The sequence below is a fragment of the Lepisosteus oculatus genome, chromosome 24 (assembly GCF_040954835.1).
Source record: "Lepisosteus oculatus isolate fLepOcu1 chromosome 24, fLepOcu1.hap2, whole genome shotgun sequence".
In the NCBI taxonomy this organism is placed as follows: Eukaryota; Metazoa; Chordata; class Actinopteri; order Semionotiformes; family Lepisosteidae; genus Lepisosteus; species Lepisosteus oculatus.
Window position 1 is genome coordinate 7,883,843 of NC_090719.1, and position 16,852 is coordinate 7,900,694.

At 38.6% G+C, this 16,852-nt stretch overlaps 2 protein-coding genes across 8 annotated transcripts; both read right to left on the reverse strand.

Moving 5' to 3' along the window:
- Window positions 1-84: 84 nt before the first annotated feature.
- Window positions 85-12,404, reverse strand: kyat1 (kynurenine aminotransferase 1). Of its 6 annotated transcripts, none has more exons than XM_069183441.1 (14): window positions 11,688-12,404; window positions 9,518-9,630; window positions 9,250-9,308; window positions 7,945-8,092; window positions 7,462-7,611; window positions 6,622-6,708; window positions 5,826-5,948; window positions 5,477-5,597; window positions 4,333-4,409; window positions 2,794-2,883; window positions 2,455-2,641; window positions 1,824-1,900; window positions 1,489-1,575; window positions 85-1,212 (listed from the first exon to the last, which is right to left on the reverse strand). In XM_069183441.1, exons 3-14 carry the CDS (start codon window positions 9,300-9,302, stop codon window positions 1,153-1,155), a joined length of 1,260 nt encoding a protein of 419 aa, XP_069039542.1. In that variant the 5' UTR covers window positions 9,303-9,308; window positions 9,518-9,630; window positions 11,688-12,404; the 3' UTR covers window positions 85-1,152. The 6 variants fall into 6 exon arrangements, with proteins under 6 accessions (XP_069039542.1, XP_015222459.2, XP_015222460.2 ...); XM_015366973.2 differs by having other exon boundaries at window positions 9,518-9,640; XM_015366974.2 differs by lacking the exon at window positions 11,688-12,404 and adding an exon at window positions 10,107-10,561 and having other exon boundaries at window positions 9,518-9,640.
- Window positions 12,405-12,508: 104 nt separating this feature from the next.
- On the reverse strand, window positions 12,509-16,850 carry surf6 (surfeit 6). 2 transcript variants are annotated; one of them, XM_069183442.1, is made up of 5 exons: window positions 16,520-16,850; window positions 16,087-16,182; window positions 15,314-15,535; window positions 14,778-14,863; window positions 12,509-13,494 (listed from the first exon to the last, which is right to left on the reverse strand). In XM_069183442.1, exons 2-5 carry the CDS (start codon window positions 16,178-16,180, stop codon window positions 12,802-12,804), a joined length of 1,095 nt encoding a protein of 364 aa, XP_069039543.1. In that variant the 5' UTR covers window positions 16,181-16,182; window positions 16,520-16,850; the 3' UTR covers window positions 12,509-12,801. The 2 variants fall into 2 exon arrangements, with proteins under 2 accessions (XP_069039543.1, XP_015222462.2); XM_015366976.2 differs by having other exon boundaries at window positions 16,569-16,849.
- Between the last annotated feature and the right edge of the window lie 2 nt (window positions 16,851-16,852).

Sequence of the window (16,852 nt, forward strand, 5' to 3'; positions counted from 1 at the left end):
TTGAGATTTTCAAGTTTTTTTTCTTATGAAAGACTATTAAGATTTTACATGTTTGAGCTTTAGGGAATAAATCAAAATGCACTATTTCATCAATGCACAACTTTAATCAATGACAAAGAAAAATAATTCTTCTGCTGTGTGCACCCTGACAGACATAGCCATACATACATTTTGTACTTTTCATATATTTCCATTGTACTCAAATAGATTAAAAAATGACAGTTGGAGTCTTTCAATTTCTAACAAAAATGTATTTGACTTTGATGCAATGAGTCATTAATACAACACTTTTCCATACAATACTATGATTGTTACACTTTTAAAACAGTATTATCTTGAATGTTCACTTTCCTGAGTAATGATGTGTGTGCAAAATCTTTAAACGAAACAAAACAAGACAAAACACAGAACCTGAAGTTATTTGTTATTAAGAGAAAGTAAGAAGTCAGGAATAACCTACAGTATGGCAAAAATGTGTTCGTCCAGAATCCATAACAGATAGCTTGTAAATGCAGCTTCTGTGTGCTTCATTTAAAATCTTGTCAGCAGATATGAAATGAGGCCATACAATGTATTTATTAATGGCTGGAGTTGTGTAACAATGTACAATATGACAGAATAAAAAAGAGAAGAATACACAAGGTTTCTTATTTCATCAATGACAAAGAACACGAATCTACTAATAACTAAGAATCCATCAATTTAAGCTTAGTTTTTAAGAGAAGACTTACAGTATGTACTACCCGGAAAATACATGGATGTGTATCTCTTCAGCAGCACATAGAAACAGTAACGTTTTGTTCACTGAAAATGTCTCCCTAAACTGTTAATACTTTTACAATATTTTAAGTGCATACTACTTAAAATCTTCTGTAACAAATATACTAAATACAAATGAGAACATAAATGAATATTTTAGATTGGGTGTGCTGTATAACCAATATGATTAATCACTCAAAATTAGTTAAACAAATATGCATGTTAGATATTGTCATTAATCAGAATTCAGGTATACTGATAAACAGTGTATTTCAAATCACCTTGTTTTTTTCCATTCAGGAGTGTGAGTGTACTGTTATGGCAAGTATGTGGGTAAGAAAGTGTTGCTGTTAATAGAGGCTTGAAAATGACAGGAATATCAGTTTTCCAAGTTCACTTCTTCACACTCCATTCCCTTAAGATTTGCTCAGCAGAACTTAATGTAGAATCTTTCTGCAGAAAAAAAGAAAAAGAACTGAAAATCACTGGTAAGGGTGTACATACTGTATTCTCTGTCCCTATACTGAGGAAATATACAATATTGTCCGACAAACTGCTTAATGGACTAAAGTGAAATTGGACCTTTAAATTACATGAAATATAAAGTGCTAAACCAATGAACTATAAAAAAAACTATAAACATAAAAGTTAATACAATGTGTGACTGATACTCTTGTTGTTTTTCCATGTTCAATTTGTGCACATTTATGAGCACCTAGAAACGCTTACCTTCACAAAGCAGAATCTGACATAGTTTTCAAACTCCCTCTGGTGTTCAGGGCTGTAAAAGGCAGATACTGGGATTGTAGCCAATCCCTGAAGGCCAAAACACAGGAAAACAATGCGTTCTTATTTGATCTGTGATCAAAAAGCACTTAGATATATATGGTGTTCTTCAAAAATGTTCAGATGATGTGAATTTATAAGTCAATCAGAAAAACTTAATTCAGTGAAAAAATGATCTTCACTAACCTATTAAGACCTCAGGTTCAAACATTTTCTCGAACATGTTTAAACCTCAACGTCATGTGAAGTTACTGTGAATTATATTTCCGGGTACACACCTTATTCCTGATAAGCCATTTTACAAATCTGTTATCATAGGGTTCATCTGAATCATCAGAATCAGGGAGGTCTGCCTCTAAAAAATGAAAGCAGTTCAATTTAGATTCTGTACAAAACAGATTATCAATAAGACAGGGACAGTATTCAGCCAGTGAGCTCAAGCATTCGATCAGTTTTTCGAAGCACAATAAAGGGAACAGAGTTCTTCTACCAAGAACATCTATAGACGAGGGAAAATTGTTTAATACCATCAATGTCCAGAGACCACCGACAGTTTAAACTATAGTATTTTGGGGTGCAAATGTGAATGAAACATTCATATTCTGTTAAATGAGCACAACGTATATGAAATTAGAAACATGCACTTCCCCGTTTTATCAAACAGACAGTGGTCTGTGTCAGGGAACCACAAAACTCAAAATGTTGAAGTGGAACAAGAATAATGCAATCTCTGTGCAATGTACATCTTTACCAGCTAGAAAACACAAACATCTTCCAGCTTGATTTAAAAAAGTGCAGATATGGGTATTGGCAATATTATCTAACACTGAAATTTTACAATTTAGGATTAATATCTCGGAAGTATTGCCTATTGGGAAAAGGTAAAAAGCAGTTTTAAGAAAACTTCACTGATTGCTGAAATATCTGCGATCATGAAGTAGCCCCCCTCAGGAATTATAGGCTGCATTCCCACAGCAGCCAGGCAATCTGCAAGTCTCTGCCGTTTCTGATGGAAACTCTGTGGCAGCTGGGAGAAATAACTGTCTGGCTTCCCAAAGCGCTCATACTCCCGCTGAAAGCCATGAGCCACAGCGTCCTGGACAGAAACACAACCAGACAAAAAGGAACTTTATGACCCTTTGAACCAGGGCTTCGGAAAAATAACATAAGGCTTTAATCTCAGTGTAGTAAAGTCCAGCAAATATTCAAAAATGAAAAAAGGACTCTTGTCCAATAGCGGACTCTTACCTGAGCTGCTGTGGCAGAGTGATACACTGAGTTCTGGTGCACTGTTTTCAAGTGCTTCAGAATATGTTGAGGACCTATTGCCCAGCCCACCTTTAATTCAATTGGAAAAAAAGGAAAATTACAATATGGATTTTACATGTACAGTGAGCACAATAAACCTTTACTTCAAGCAGTTTGCCAGGCTGGCTGATAACCTATTCACCTATGGATCAGACAGTTTAGTAGTCTGAGCGAAGGTCACTGACACTGATAGCTGTGTGGGCTAATTGATACAAGGTTGAGAACACAGAGGTATGTTTCATACTGTACATCTGAATATGGAACTGTTTTCCTTTTGTTGTGCCTGTCTTTTGAAGTTTCCTGAAGTAAGACCCAAATGCAGAAGAACATTTGTTAGAAACTACAAATGAAACAGAACTGTTAATTATTTTTGTGCGCTAAAAGATGTCTAACTTTTCGCTTTGTCAAGTTCTGCCACCTACAGCAAACCTGTTTTTGACTCTTCTGCATCATCTGTGTGATGATATGTCTCCTTGGTACCAAACTTACTCAAAAGGCAATATTGCTCATATAGATATACACTCACCACATCACCTTCTCAACAATAATGCATGTTTATAGCATGTTTAGCAGATCACATTAAAAGATTCTTAGCAAAATAATCCAAAATAATAACTTTTAAACAAGTAATAAATACAAATTTGCTTTTTTAATCCTACAGTGGTTTCAGATAATACAGGGATTTCCTTGTTGTGTTTGTTTCCTTATTTAAGAAACTTAATATTTATGTGCATTTAATCCAAAAATATATATTTAATTACTTTTTTCATTAACATAACACTTTTATAAAATGAGCATTCTGATTGGTTAAGGGTTTAAAAATGGCAACCCCAGATGTCCCCCTGACAGTGGTCACAATTCTATTTCACTGTTCACTTAAATCATTGATTTTCACAGTTGAATTCGCTTGCATGTGCTCCTTACCTTGGACTTCCTCTGCTGTGACTTTTATAAAGGAAAGTGGTCAAACAGAGATATTAAATACCTTGTCTACAAAGTAATGAGAATGCATGCTTTTAAACAGCTCAGGGTTTTCTGGATTCCACCCTTGTAGAAGCTGATAACTCCACTGATCACTAGCAAATATTCAACCTCAGAGGTCATCACTGAAGAATCGAAATGGGTACAGGAAGGACAAAGTCTGGAAAGAGTGACCAAGATGTAAGGCACTTAGGAAGTGTTTAGTGTTTTCTTCATGCTCATTTGAGCTGTACAGTATGTGGTCTTGCAATGTCAGGTTGCACCAGAAAACCTTAAAAGATTAAATGTTACCCTGCTAAAGATTCGCCAGGGATTACAAAGTCCAATAGTGAAAATGTACCATACATGGCAAGCAGAAAGCTTCTACCAGGATGGCATTAAGAAACATGAGACTCAGAAATGCATTTGTTGCAACATGGAGAAACATATTCATATATCTGTACTGTGTCCAGAATAAAAATCATTACAATATTCCATTGTTTCCCCATCTTCTCTTACCTTCCATCCTGTAGCACTGAAAGACTTTCCTGCACTCCCAATTGTGACCGTCCTCTCCCACATTCCAGGTAAGGTGGCTGGATAAAGATGCAACAGATGCATCAGTGTCAGTGACACATGCTCACAAGGTATGTCATAATATTCTGGACTATGCAAAGTAAGATTTCAGGAAATATCTTCACGATCAAGTGTCCAGTGGGAAGTGGGAAGGTGTATTAATTCTAAATGGCTGTCTGCACCTTTGTGTCCCTTCAGCACGATTTCTATGGGCTTTCCGATTGTAAAATACAAAAGTTTTATTACAGAAAACTTGGCATTTTATTATTAAATTGAAAGTGTTTGCTCCAAAGTTCAGCAGTTCAAATTTCCTGCAAAGACTAAGAGTGTTTGGAGTCCGACAGTAAGAAATTATATCAGATCTTACCCACGTTCTCAACTCTGAATATCAACTTTTTCCTTCTGGCAAACGTTTTAGGGTTCCCAAATGTAAGTCAAACAGATACAAACATTCCTTTGTTCCACTATCCATTAAAGCCGTCAACGCAAATGTCAAGGATAAACACAATTTTGACTCTTATTACCCACTTGAGTGCAAAATGTTTTGTTATGTGTTATAAATGTTACGTGTTGTTATGTGTTATACATGTGGAATAGAGCGATTTGCAATGTTTTTCTTATTTTTTGTAATTGAATAATGTGCAATGTTTTTCTTTTCTTCTTCTTTTTTTTGTTGGCATTTTATTTAAATGTACAGGAGTGCTGTGTATCCATAAAAAAATTCCCTCAGGGGACAATAAAATCAAATCTTAAATATGTCCTCCACAATCACCTTTTCAATTTTGAGTAATGGGATTCTAGCGGAAATTTAAAAAAGACAAACCCCTCAACCATACACACCCATCTTAACTGCAAATACACTGTACGTGAAACAAGCACAGAATTCATTGCTTCGCACCCCTATTCACTTGCACTGGCTGTTTCCACCAGGTGAATGAAATTCTGATAACTTTGCTTTGGCCAAAGCCAAAGCCAAACTGTTCCTAAAAGTGCTTACCCTTCTCTGAATTAAATCCTTTATTTAACCAGACATGATCACTGAAAACAAATTCTCATTTACAACCACAAACTGGGCATGATGCCTCACCTATCTTAATGTGCATGGCTCCATCATAAACAAGCCATTCATAGACCTCATCACTGATACAGACAACTCCGTGCTTCACACACAGGTCTGTTATCACCTGCAGCTCCTCTCGCTGAAACACCTGAGGCAACGACAGAAGCATGGTCAGTGATCACTACCTACATCTCAGTACCCAAAGCCCTCCAGCTCTCCAGAAGCCATTACCATCTAGAAGAATGTACCCTTAATCTGGGAAAGTACAGACAGTACAGGCCTGGTTCATGGCTTGAGAGAGAGAGAGCATTCATTACCAATGCCCATTTCACAATAAGCACAGTAGTCTACTATGCTTTGAAGAAAAAAAAAATACCTTTCCCAGAGGATTGTTAGGTGTGTTCAGGACAATCGCTTTTGTGCGTGGAGTGAATTTGCTTGCCAGCTCTTCTGGATCCAAAACCCAGTCCCTGCTAGACATGGCTTTCCCCTTCACTGTCTCCAAGACAGAACACAGGCTTTTAAGTTCACTGAAACCGATTCCATTGACAAGCAGGCTCTAAGGTACCCATTATACCAAGAAGTAGAATGATGAAACCGAAAGTATAACAAACAGAGTAAATAGGACAGGTATGTCCTGAAACAAAAGGAGCAGAAGGTGCTTCTTCACAGTCCAAAGACATACAGAAGGGTTAATAACATCACTTTATTAAACCTTAACAATTTCTTGCATTAGGAATTTGTCTTTTCACATTCCCCAGCATGCTCTCCATGAGACACACAGACACACAGATAGGGAGAGAGCCTGGGGTCAGAGCGCCCCTGGAGCAGTTGGGGTTAAGGGCTTTGCTCAGGGGCCCAACGGAGTAGGATTCCTCTGCCGGCTGCGGGATTTGAACCGGCAACCTTCCAGCCACAGGCACAGATCCTTAGCCACAGAGCCACTGCTCCGCCCCATTGGCTTCTGGGAAAATTGGCCCTGGTATGAATTTGTGCGTGACTGCATCTATGTGTTCCCTGCAATAGACCGGCAACCCTTTTATAGAAGAAATACAAAAGGTAAACACCGAAAGGTCTCAGCATGACAGGTGCCGTATGATAAGATTTATATTTATGTATAAAAGATTTACATTTATTATAAAAAGGTCTGAAATAGCAACACACATACTTACTGGTCTCAAAGGCACATAGACTGCTTTTCCCCCTGCCATTTTCACCATTGGCTGGTAGCAGTCAAAAAAAGGCTCTATAAGTATAACCTGTGAGAAACAGAGATTGCTATCACAAAACAGCACATGTGCTGTATATAGTGTACAACTAAAAACAACCATTTACTGAAACCAAGAAACTTCTCCTTACACAAAGCAAAACCTACATAAGGTCATACGTTATCTTAATGAGTAATGTTTAGTTACAGTACATCATAGTACTAACTATATCTGCCAGGCCCTTGTATTATATGAAATCCAGATTTGTTATAAATAAAGGAGCTCCAGTTCTATCTCTTCCTCATCCATTGTTAAAATCTATAAAAGTAATAGCCTACTGTATTATCTATAAAAGTAAGACCTACTGTATTATCTACCTTTGAGTTGCACAGACACCTCGTGCTAACTTGTGTTGTGTAGATGTTGTTTTGCAGACTTTCAAGGTCAGCTGTAACATCCTTCTAATACGTTACCAGGACACGAATAGTTTGCAGTTTCAAACTATTAAACATTTTAAGCTACTAGTTTAAACCGTGTTTTGAAAGTCTGCAAAAGAAGTTAGGAAAAAAGCTTTGAACATTGTTAAATTGGTTTTAAAAAGTGAAAACATGTATGCTAGATTATAATACAACATCAAAACACAATTGATTCTTCACACCTGAAGAAGGCTCCACAGCCGAAACTTTGTTTTCTTTCTTCTCTTTTCAGCAGTGAATAAACCTATTACTTGTTCCTCAAAATACTATTTACAAAATTCACAAATTACATGGACGTGGATCAGTGAAAATGAAAGATGCAGTGTACCTCATCCCCTTCATCAACGAGCGCCTGAAAAGTACAGTACAGGGCCTGGTAGGCTCCCACAGAGACCAGGATGTTTTCCATGGGGTCTATCTGCCGATCCACGATTCTCCCAAAGAACTTTGCCAGGATTTTCACCAGAGGCGGATAACCCTGTGGCAGTAAACACATATTCCTTATTACAACCTAGACAAGCCTTGAACAAAACATCAGATATACTGTACATCTTATCTTTGAGCTACACCAAGGCACCAACTAGCTGTAAAAAGGGATATTGACTGTCTGGGTCTCACTAATACAGAAACTTTGAGCACCCTAAGTACTCTACTGTGTAATAATAGTAAAAGCCAATGCCAGAGTAATCATACTACAATGAAATATATCCTATGTTACTTGTTAAGGTTAACATTATCAAATGCAGATCTCCTTTAGTATGCAGCTAGTGTGTGTTGTATATAAAAAAACACCTCTTCATGAATTGCTTACAAAAGCCCGGGTATACTGGTGCAGGTCATAGTCCCCACTGACAGCGTGACAAAAAGCTTCTTTCATGAAGTCAGGAGGAGAGAAATCTGGAAAACCTTGACCCAGGTTAACAGCCTTGTAGTCTGCTGCCAGCTGGGTAAATTCAACCCTACCAAGGAAAGAGGACATAAGGACTTGGTGAGAGAAGGCTCCTACATGACAGCAATGGGCATACTCCACAGGAAATTAACCCCATAGGTGGTTGTTATTGACATGATAAGCACCAAAAACACAATGTTCACTTCTAAGCCACAGTAAGATACTGAGACCAGACACAGCAAACTTGTTTGTCACTCACAAACAAAAAGTAACAACATAGCATTCTGTATTGAATTAGTGTGAGCTACCAATATCTTGAACAGTTGCTTAGTTTGTTGTTTTTAACATTTCTTTTCTGTTTGATTGTCGTTTTCTTCCCTGAAATAAACAAGCCCGGGTGGCATAATGGTGCAGTGGTTAGCATAACTGTGTTTTTGGGGCCCCGTGATCAATTCTGGAACTGGGATGCTATCTATGTAGAGTCTGTGAGTCCTCCCTGTGTTTGCATGGGTTTCCTCCCACAGTTCAAAGACATACTGGCAGGTTAATTGGCTTCTGGGAAAAGTGGCGCTGCTGTGACTCTGTGTTTGTGTACGCCCCGCGATAGACTGGCATCCCATCCAGAGTGTACCCCGCCTTGTGCCCATTGCTTGCCCTTGACCCTGAATTGGATGAAGCCAAGGCAGAGTGACAGAATATTTGGCACTGTGCACAAAAAGAAAAACAAAAATAAAAAAACAGCACAAATTCAATTGGAGAGCCTTTAAATTATTGTAAAAACGCATTGAGAGGAGATGAACATTTATTCATGATCGTGTGCAAGGACTTCAGAGCTTATGGTAATTATCACACAATGGGGGATGCACAAGATTAACACAGTAAGGAGCTTGCAAGCAAAAATTGAGATTTCAATGATAATTGATTTAATGAGAGCTCTGAAGGGTCGATGACAACCAAGTTCAGTTTCAACACTTCTTTCCTGTTGTAATTTCCTGAAAGCTCTAAACTCCAGATGCAATATTCTCTTTTTGTATTTGCGTACTGCATCCCCGCCTCCTGTAACTGTGCAGCGGTCTCCTGGTGAACCCCTCACTCTGAGTGGGGTTCCAGTTTCCTCCTCCTCCTCCTACGGCACGAGGGCTAAGCCAAATTCCATCACACATATTCAATAAAACAAACACAAACAGTTCTGGGGTGTTTCTCTTGCTCGTAAAGTGTCATATTTACCAAATATTTTTGTCCACTCCCTCAATCCGGCGAGCGTGGAGCTGGCGTGACATTTTCAACTATAAATGAACACAGAAATAAAATATTTTGCTTTATGAACGTACTTCACTTTCAATATTCCACTAGCATACCTGTTGACTTATTGTGAGTACAATGCCATAGCTCCATTATTAGTAGCAGTACTAACATTCAAGCGCAATTCTTCAAACTGATTTAGCTTTTAATAGGTTTCTGTCAGTATTACGATAAATCACGATCTTGATCCTACCTGATTTCTATGAAGTTGATTGAATATTTCCTTGTTGGTGATCTGACACTTCCCGGGAAGAATAATACTTCTTCTGAGGATGCCAGATAGCGTTCAACAGCAGGAGTCACTCGCTATAAAAAACTGTGTTTAAACATAATGATTGCATTCACAAAACTATAATCAGTGAATTCGTTTTTTTTAATGGTACGTTTGAGGTAAAGTGTGAAATATGTTTACTAGAATGTACTGGGTTAATGTTGCATGAAAACAGCTCCGCTATAGAAAAAGCGTAGCTCTTTAAACTGAACACCGCTCTCCGTAATGCTCTAGTTATAGAAATCTCCTTCCCCTGCATGGTGTACGCATGTGCACAACCGTCTTTCTCCAGCCTAAGAGCGTCCCCGATCACGTGAAAGCGCATTCCTGTCAGAGCGCTGCAAATGATCTGAAACTCTAAACAGAAACTTTTTATCTACAATTCAGAAGGATTCTTTAACACTGCAAGTAGTGGACGCCCAGTGTTTGACATATGTCTACGTTCCCGATTGTGCTTACTTTTTAAAATTAGAGAGCAAGCGTGTCTTAAAATGCACATCTTAAGACGTACCCCAGTATTTAAAAAGTGTACGTGGTCCATCACTCATCTTCATGAATCTGAAAAGTTATTCTTTACAGGCGTATATACTCCACACAAAAGGGCGCCAAATCCAGAACTGCGACATGGACTTGTGAATGGATGAAAATTATAGTTGACTGACTCCCCTATCTTTCTTACACCCGAAGAAGGCTCTACAGCCGAAACCTTGTGTTTATTTTATTCCCTTTTCAGGGGAGGGGGAGAGACACACAATCCATAATATTTTGCGGATGATATTTATTTTGACGACTTTTTCAGCCTATTACAATCGATGGTACTGATGTTACCAAACCAGCAAGTGAGACAGTATGTTAAGACACTTTCAATAAAAGACTCGTAGAGAAGTGTTAGGTTGGTTCTAGCTACATTAAAATTGCTTTGTTTCCTCAGAAAAAAAGAGTCCGTTGTCCATTTCTATGAATAGTGTCACAGCATTTGTTCCAACTCAGGGTTTTATCTACAAGTCCCAAGTACACACAGTCATTGACAGTTTCAACAGTCTGACCCTTAACTACAATATCTTGGAGGAGTTTTGCATTTTTCCTAAAACCAATGACTATCTCTTTTCTTTTTAAAACATTTAACTGCAAAGAGGACTCGTCACAACATTTAGTAAAGTCATATAGAACGGATCCATTATAGTTTTGTAGGTCCCTTAATAAGCTGACCAGGCCTGTGTCATCAGCAAACCTGATGAGATGTCTCTTTGAATGTTTGCTTTTACAGTCGTTAGTGCACAAAATGTACAGTAAGGTGGACAAAACAACCTTGTGGTGGCCCAGTACCAAGTATAGCTAATCCAAGATAACCATACATTACACTGTTTCCTGAGTACTACTTCCAATAGACCATAAAATAAAACAATAATGTTTCTCATAATATTTTTATTGTCAAACACACAAATATCAGCAAAAACGGTGTAATTGAACTTTTACTAATGATTAAATATCTATAAACAGTCTTAAGCGTTCACGTTCAGATCAGCTGAGGCCTTGTGAACGCGCTTTTACGAAATCGGGAGCGCCCGTGGACCAGAGAGAGCACAGGTGCTCATGCGCACTAAGCACAAGTTAATATTTGAGTTCTGCGAGACGGCTCAGCTGTCAAATGGTGACGAAGTGAATCTACTATTTACATTCATTAGAAAATATACTTGTGCACTACACGTTACTCTTAACTCACGACATAATCTTATGTCAACAACAACGTGCCTTAATTATAACAAGGTAACGCACCAAAATCATATGAACGTCACAAGTAGTAGTGTTAGAAGTACTCATTTAATCAGTAACTTGGAACACTTAACTGAATCCTCACTTTAAATGGAATGTTTAGTTTTCATTTGTCGGTATTATTTAATAAAAGAATCAGGCATAACTGTGACATCAAGCGAGTTATCATACTGCAGTGAGTCTAAAGTCTGTCAGAGTGTAGTAAAAGCAAGTAAACAAATTTAACGCTTATAACGCTGCATATTCCGCCCTGGTGAGGATTTTTACAACGTTATTGAGTCACAGAAATTTACTTTGAAAATAGTGAAAACGAATTTACCTGATGTGTTGTAAAAACGCTCATTCGTCCGTAGAGGCTACTTGTCTACTTGTACTATATTACCCCATACGTGACCGCAGTGTCGCATAAACGTGAACAAGTCTCTCGAGAAAGCCAAGCGGCGCTGTTTTTGAAAACGACCCAACACCTATCAGAGCGGAAAGGTAAGAGAGAACAAACTCCAGTGCTTTTCGTAGTACTCGACTAGCTTTCTGGATACAAAATTAGATTACACATTAAAACATTAAATTAATGTTTTTTTAACGTGCAATTCGCATTGCTTTGTAACCTAGGTCGGCAGCGTCGTAATAATTATAATGTGTGCATACACGGACATCAACCACTGAAAACATTCCCCTGCCACTTTCAACAGGATTGTGTTAAATACGAGACCATCAATTAAAACCAAAATATCGCAATCGGGACTTAAAAAAAATAAAGCAACTTAAAATTAACATAGGTGTACATAAACAGGGGGTACAAGGCCCCTTGTCTCGGCTTTCCCATAACTGATGGACAAAAGCCAATATACGGCACCGATAAAACTGCATTATATAGATATATTCACATCTATATTGTGAGCAAGCAAAACCTTTTATTTCAAACTTGTCTTCCACTTTTAAAACAGCAATTAAGCTTTATTTACTGTATTCCTAAAGTGCAACTTACTGTGAAATAATCGACGGCAACTGGCTGACATTTTTCCAATGCTGGCACTACCTACCTCCTATCTACTGGTATTAACACCTCAGTCTCATAAGACAACTACAGATGACAAAAACAATCTTCTCGCAACATGAAGGAAATAAAATTTCCCAAAGTGTTGTTATCATTTTTTTATTAGCCTATTCACATTTTTTTTTTTAAAAAACGAGTCTTCTCACTCCTGTACTGTACATGTTGAAACAGTAGATGTACACAACTCTGGTATGGGGGTTTGCTATGAATCAGTGGGAGTGAGCTGCCACCTTCAGAGGAGACCACCACACAGCGGCAGTGAATGACATTTCCCACAGGACGTGGAAACAAATTAAAACCATATTTGATTAAGTGGGGGGGGAAATGAGCTGGCCCAGAACGATAATACTGTGCTTCGTTCACATTCCCGTTGGGCCTACTTCAGGTCCTCTGGTAGGATCCGGCCCTTTTTGCGGGCTCGGTCCTTGCGTTTCTCCGCTTTGCTTTGCTTCTTCTTCTGGATGTTCTTGCGCCGCTTGTCCTGGCGGTTCTGCATCTTCTCCAGCACGTTCTCGCTGCGCTGCTCCCACCGCCTCTTCTTCTGGGCACGCATTTTCTCCTTCCGCTTGAGGGAGCGGCGCAGGAGCTCCTCGTTGTCCTTGATCTTCAGGCCCTCGGCCTTGTACAGCACGTTGGTCCACTTGATCTTCTCCTCCAGCTCCTTGGCCTTCTCCTCGTCTTTGCTCCGCAGCTCCTCCACTTTTGCCTTCCGGGCCTCCACGCGGTCCAGGAGCTGCTTGTAGTTCTTCCCCGTCAGCGGCGTCACGTTGCCCTTGATCTTCTTCCTCTTCTCCTTCTTCTGCTGGGCTTTGCTCACGTACTCCCCGCTCAGGTCCACCTTGTTGAAGACTATTGAGGTCTCCGCTCCTCCTCTTCCTCCGGTGCCACCTGGATTCTCGACTTTCGCCCCATCGCCCTTGGACTCCTCAGCTGTCTCACCTTCTCCGGTTTTCTCTGCGAGCTTCTTCATCCTTATCTCTTTCCTCTTCCTCTTCTTGCGCTCCCTCTCCTGCTTTCTTCGTGCACGTTTCTTTGCCAAGTCTTCAGCTGACAGCCCCTTGGAACTTCCCTGAAAGACATAAGGCAGCGATTACCCCTCCTTACTGCCGCCTGCACCCCTTTGATTCTCAAATGCTTTTCTCACACCCCTTAGCAAAAATCACTGAAGTAATTCAGTTCTTTAAACCTCAGATATCTCTTAACTCTACAGTTGAATCCCTCTCATTGTACATTTATTTTCGTTTTGCAGTAAAATTGAAAAGACATGAAAAAAGACACACTTCTTTTAAACTTAAATGCCTGGGTTTGATGAAAGAATGTAGCTTACGTGCTTGTGCTCAATTTGTTTAAATTTTGTTTTAGCCTTCTGCACAATCTGGCATGTCTCACACCCCCAGAAAGGGTGATGTGTAGAACAAGTGTCTCCATTCCTGATCCTGAACCCCAATCTACCCTACTCCAAGCTCCAATCCTGTTGGTCTCATTTCTAACCCCGACTCATGATTTTCTATAAAAGATTAAAACCACTTAAACATTACTGATCAATTAAACAAGTAATCTGGTCCATTAATGAAACTCTAGAAGATTGAAAAGTCCTCAGTATCCTTTTTCCAAATGATCTCTATATCACTTTACAAAAATTGCTTGTTTCATTCAGTTTAGTTGTTCCAGATCTTTAGGGTCTAGGGATAAGCAAAATCCTAAAACAATCAGATTCCAAGCTGTCTGGGTGTGTTTATTATCATGGTTCAGGATTTATAAAGAAAGTAAAATCTAAGAGTACTACAGAGTAATGAAAAATTAAGAGATAAGAGAGATGCCCGGGAAGTGAGATAATCATATCATTTTCTTGTTTTTGTATGTTTTTGCAAACTATGCAGTCTAGTGGCTTGACGTAGGCTTTGTGCTCAAATGTATATTAAGATGCTGCCTGTCCTTGGTCAGTAAGATAAGGGCATGTATTTGGTAAGCTGGCTGTATGCCCAGAATATGAAAATAACTAACTGTTGTCTAGTCTGCAACTTAGATATAATTAATTGGCAGGTGTTGCTGTCTTATCATTTATTTGGAATATGTCATTGTAACTCTTTGTGTTTTAAGGTATAAAGGACCATCTTCAGCTACTTATTTTTTAAGTCTGGTGGTTGCAAGCCGGACTTCCATATGCATATGAATAAAGGACTTCTGCTTCACAGACACCTAAACTTTGTCATTTGTTTGACACTACAGTAACTACAGATAACAGAACAGTGAAATCTTAGGCATCTAAAACTGCTGCATTCAACATTTTCAATTAAACAATTAAATTATTCTCTTTAAATATGGGAACATCCCTAGCTGAAATATACATACATTGCCACGGGACTCTTCAATCTTTTCATGCAGTCTCTGACGCAAAATATCCACAGCAAAAAAGGAGTCAGTGGCAGTCTTTGCATCTGTAAAGGAAACGCAACACCTTCAAGACTAGTACCACCTGCCTAAACAATTTTAGGATTGTTTTCACTTGAATTACATAAAATACAAAACAACAATGGATAAAATATGAATCACAAAAGCTGTGTAAACAACAGCACACTGTCAAACTGATGGTCTGAAAAAAACATGTTCATACTTTTACATAAGATTTATAAAAATACAATAACTAAAAGCAAGTTGGACCAGAGACAAAATTAAGTGAGTGGACACTAAACAATATTTTCCAACTTTTGAGAGGTTTGAGGTTCCCGACCAAAATAACAAAAAATAAACCTAACAAAGCTATAACATAGCATCAACATCCAAAACTGTCAATCATGTCTTTGGTGCTACTAAATTACACTGTTGTTATTTGAAAGCTGTCAAAGCAAGAGCTTTCAAATGACTTCATACAATATTTTAATTCTCACCTTTGGGTGCCTGTGCTGTCTTGACAGCTGTCCCATTCAGAACTGTCCCACTGGTGCCATCAAGCACAGTGGTCTGAGCTTTGCTGGATGCTGGCTGAGAAGATCCTTTCTTTGTGGTGTTCACTACAGGCTTCCTTTGCTTGGCTTCTGAAGTCTTTTTTCCATTTGGTTTCTCCTTTTTTTTCTTCTTTGGCTGATCTGCCTCCCGGCTCCTGTATGGAACTAGGGCGTTTTAATAATAATGTTGGTTACATTTGGTAATGTTTCTTACTGAAGTGTGTATCAAAATTAGAACGTAGGATATATACTCCATGTAACAGTGCAATAACCTAAAAAAAACAATCTAATTTATATACTGCGGAGAATGGAACAATCTCCTTGTGACCTGTATAATCTCCTGATATCTGTTGTGTTTTCAAATTGCTTTAGTTATGACAAAATACCACACTGAGATGAGACTCGTGTTCATGTACTGACAAATACACTATAATATATAATAGACTGCCATGAAACCTGACAAGTAGTCAATCATAAAAAAAAAATGTTATAATGAGGCCGTCCAGTCTATCTAGCTTGGCTGCTAGTAGCTAATTGGTCGGAGAATTTCATCCAGATGATCCTTGACGTACCAAGGATTTACAACAATGTAGCTGGGCAGCCTGTCTCATAAACACACAACCGTTAACCTCTGCCCTTATAATGAAAACACGAATAATGTCTATAATTATAATGGTCTCCTAATGTGTAAAAGAAAAGAAAAACTGAAATATTACCAAAGGGTCGTTTTCGCGGTTCTTGATTCTGCGTTGCACACACTTTACTTGCTAGTTTTTGAAGGTATGCGTCCTTTGAAACAAGACTCGCCATTTCTTTAAAAAGCCAGAAAGACAAGCAAGATTTAGAACTCATTTTACACATGAAAGGCGTTGACAGGCTCAACATTTCGTATAATAAGATAATAATGTGTTAATTAACCGCATTATGTTAAAGTTCTTTGTTTTACTGAAGTACTCTTGTATTTCTAGCAACTATGTTTAAAAGTGTTTCAGAAAACCTGAGAACGATTACCACTCAATACACGTGTATCATAAAGTGAAGCTCAACTGAAATGCTAGACTTGTGTAACTGGGGCTACCAGCTCGATCTCCAAAACATATATTCGATCGGAAAAATTCGTTAACAATAAATATCAGTCGAGCATGTTACCTTCTTGTAATAATAACAGTTATCAAGCAGTTTACACAGTTCCCAATACCTGCGTGTAGTACAAGCGATCTTCTGTTAAAGGACCCACATGGCAAGACGTAAGCAATCGAAGCACGCCATCATCGAGCAAACACAAGGCTGGAGAAACAGAAAACGTTTTTTTCCTCTGTTCCCCTTCGGCTTGTTTTTTTTTTTAAACTAATGATAACGTACAACAGATTAGCTAAACATAAGTCTGCCACTTTTACAGCCGTGATTAACCATGCTGGACTTGATTGATACAGATCGAATTCCGCTTCGAGCTAGAGACGGATGAGGAGGAGCTATGCTTTG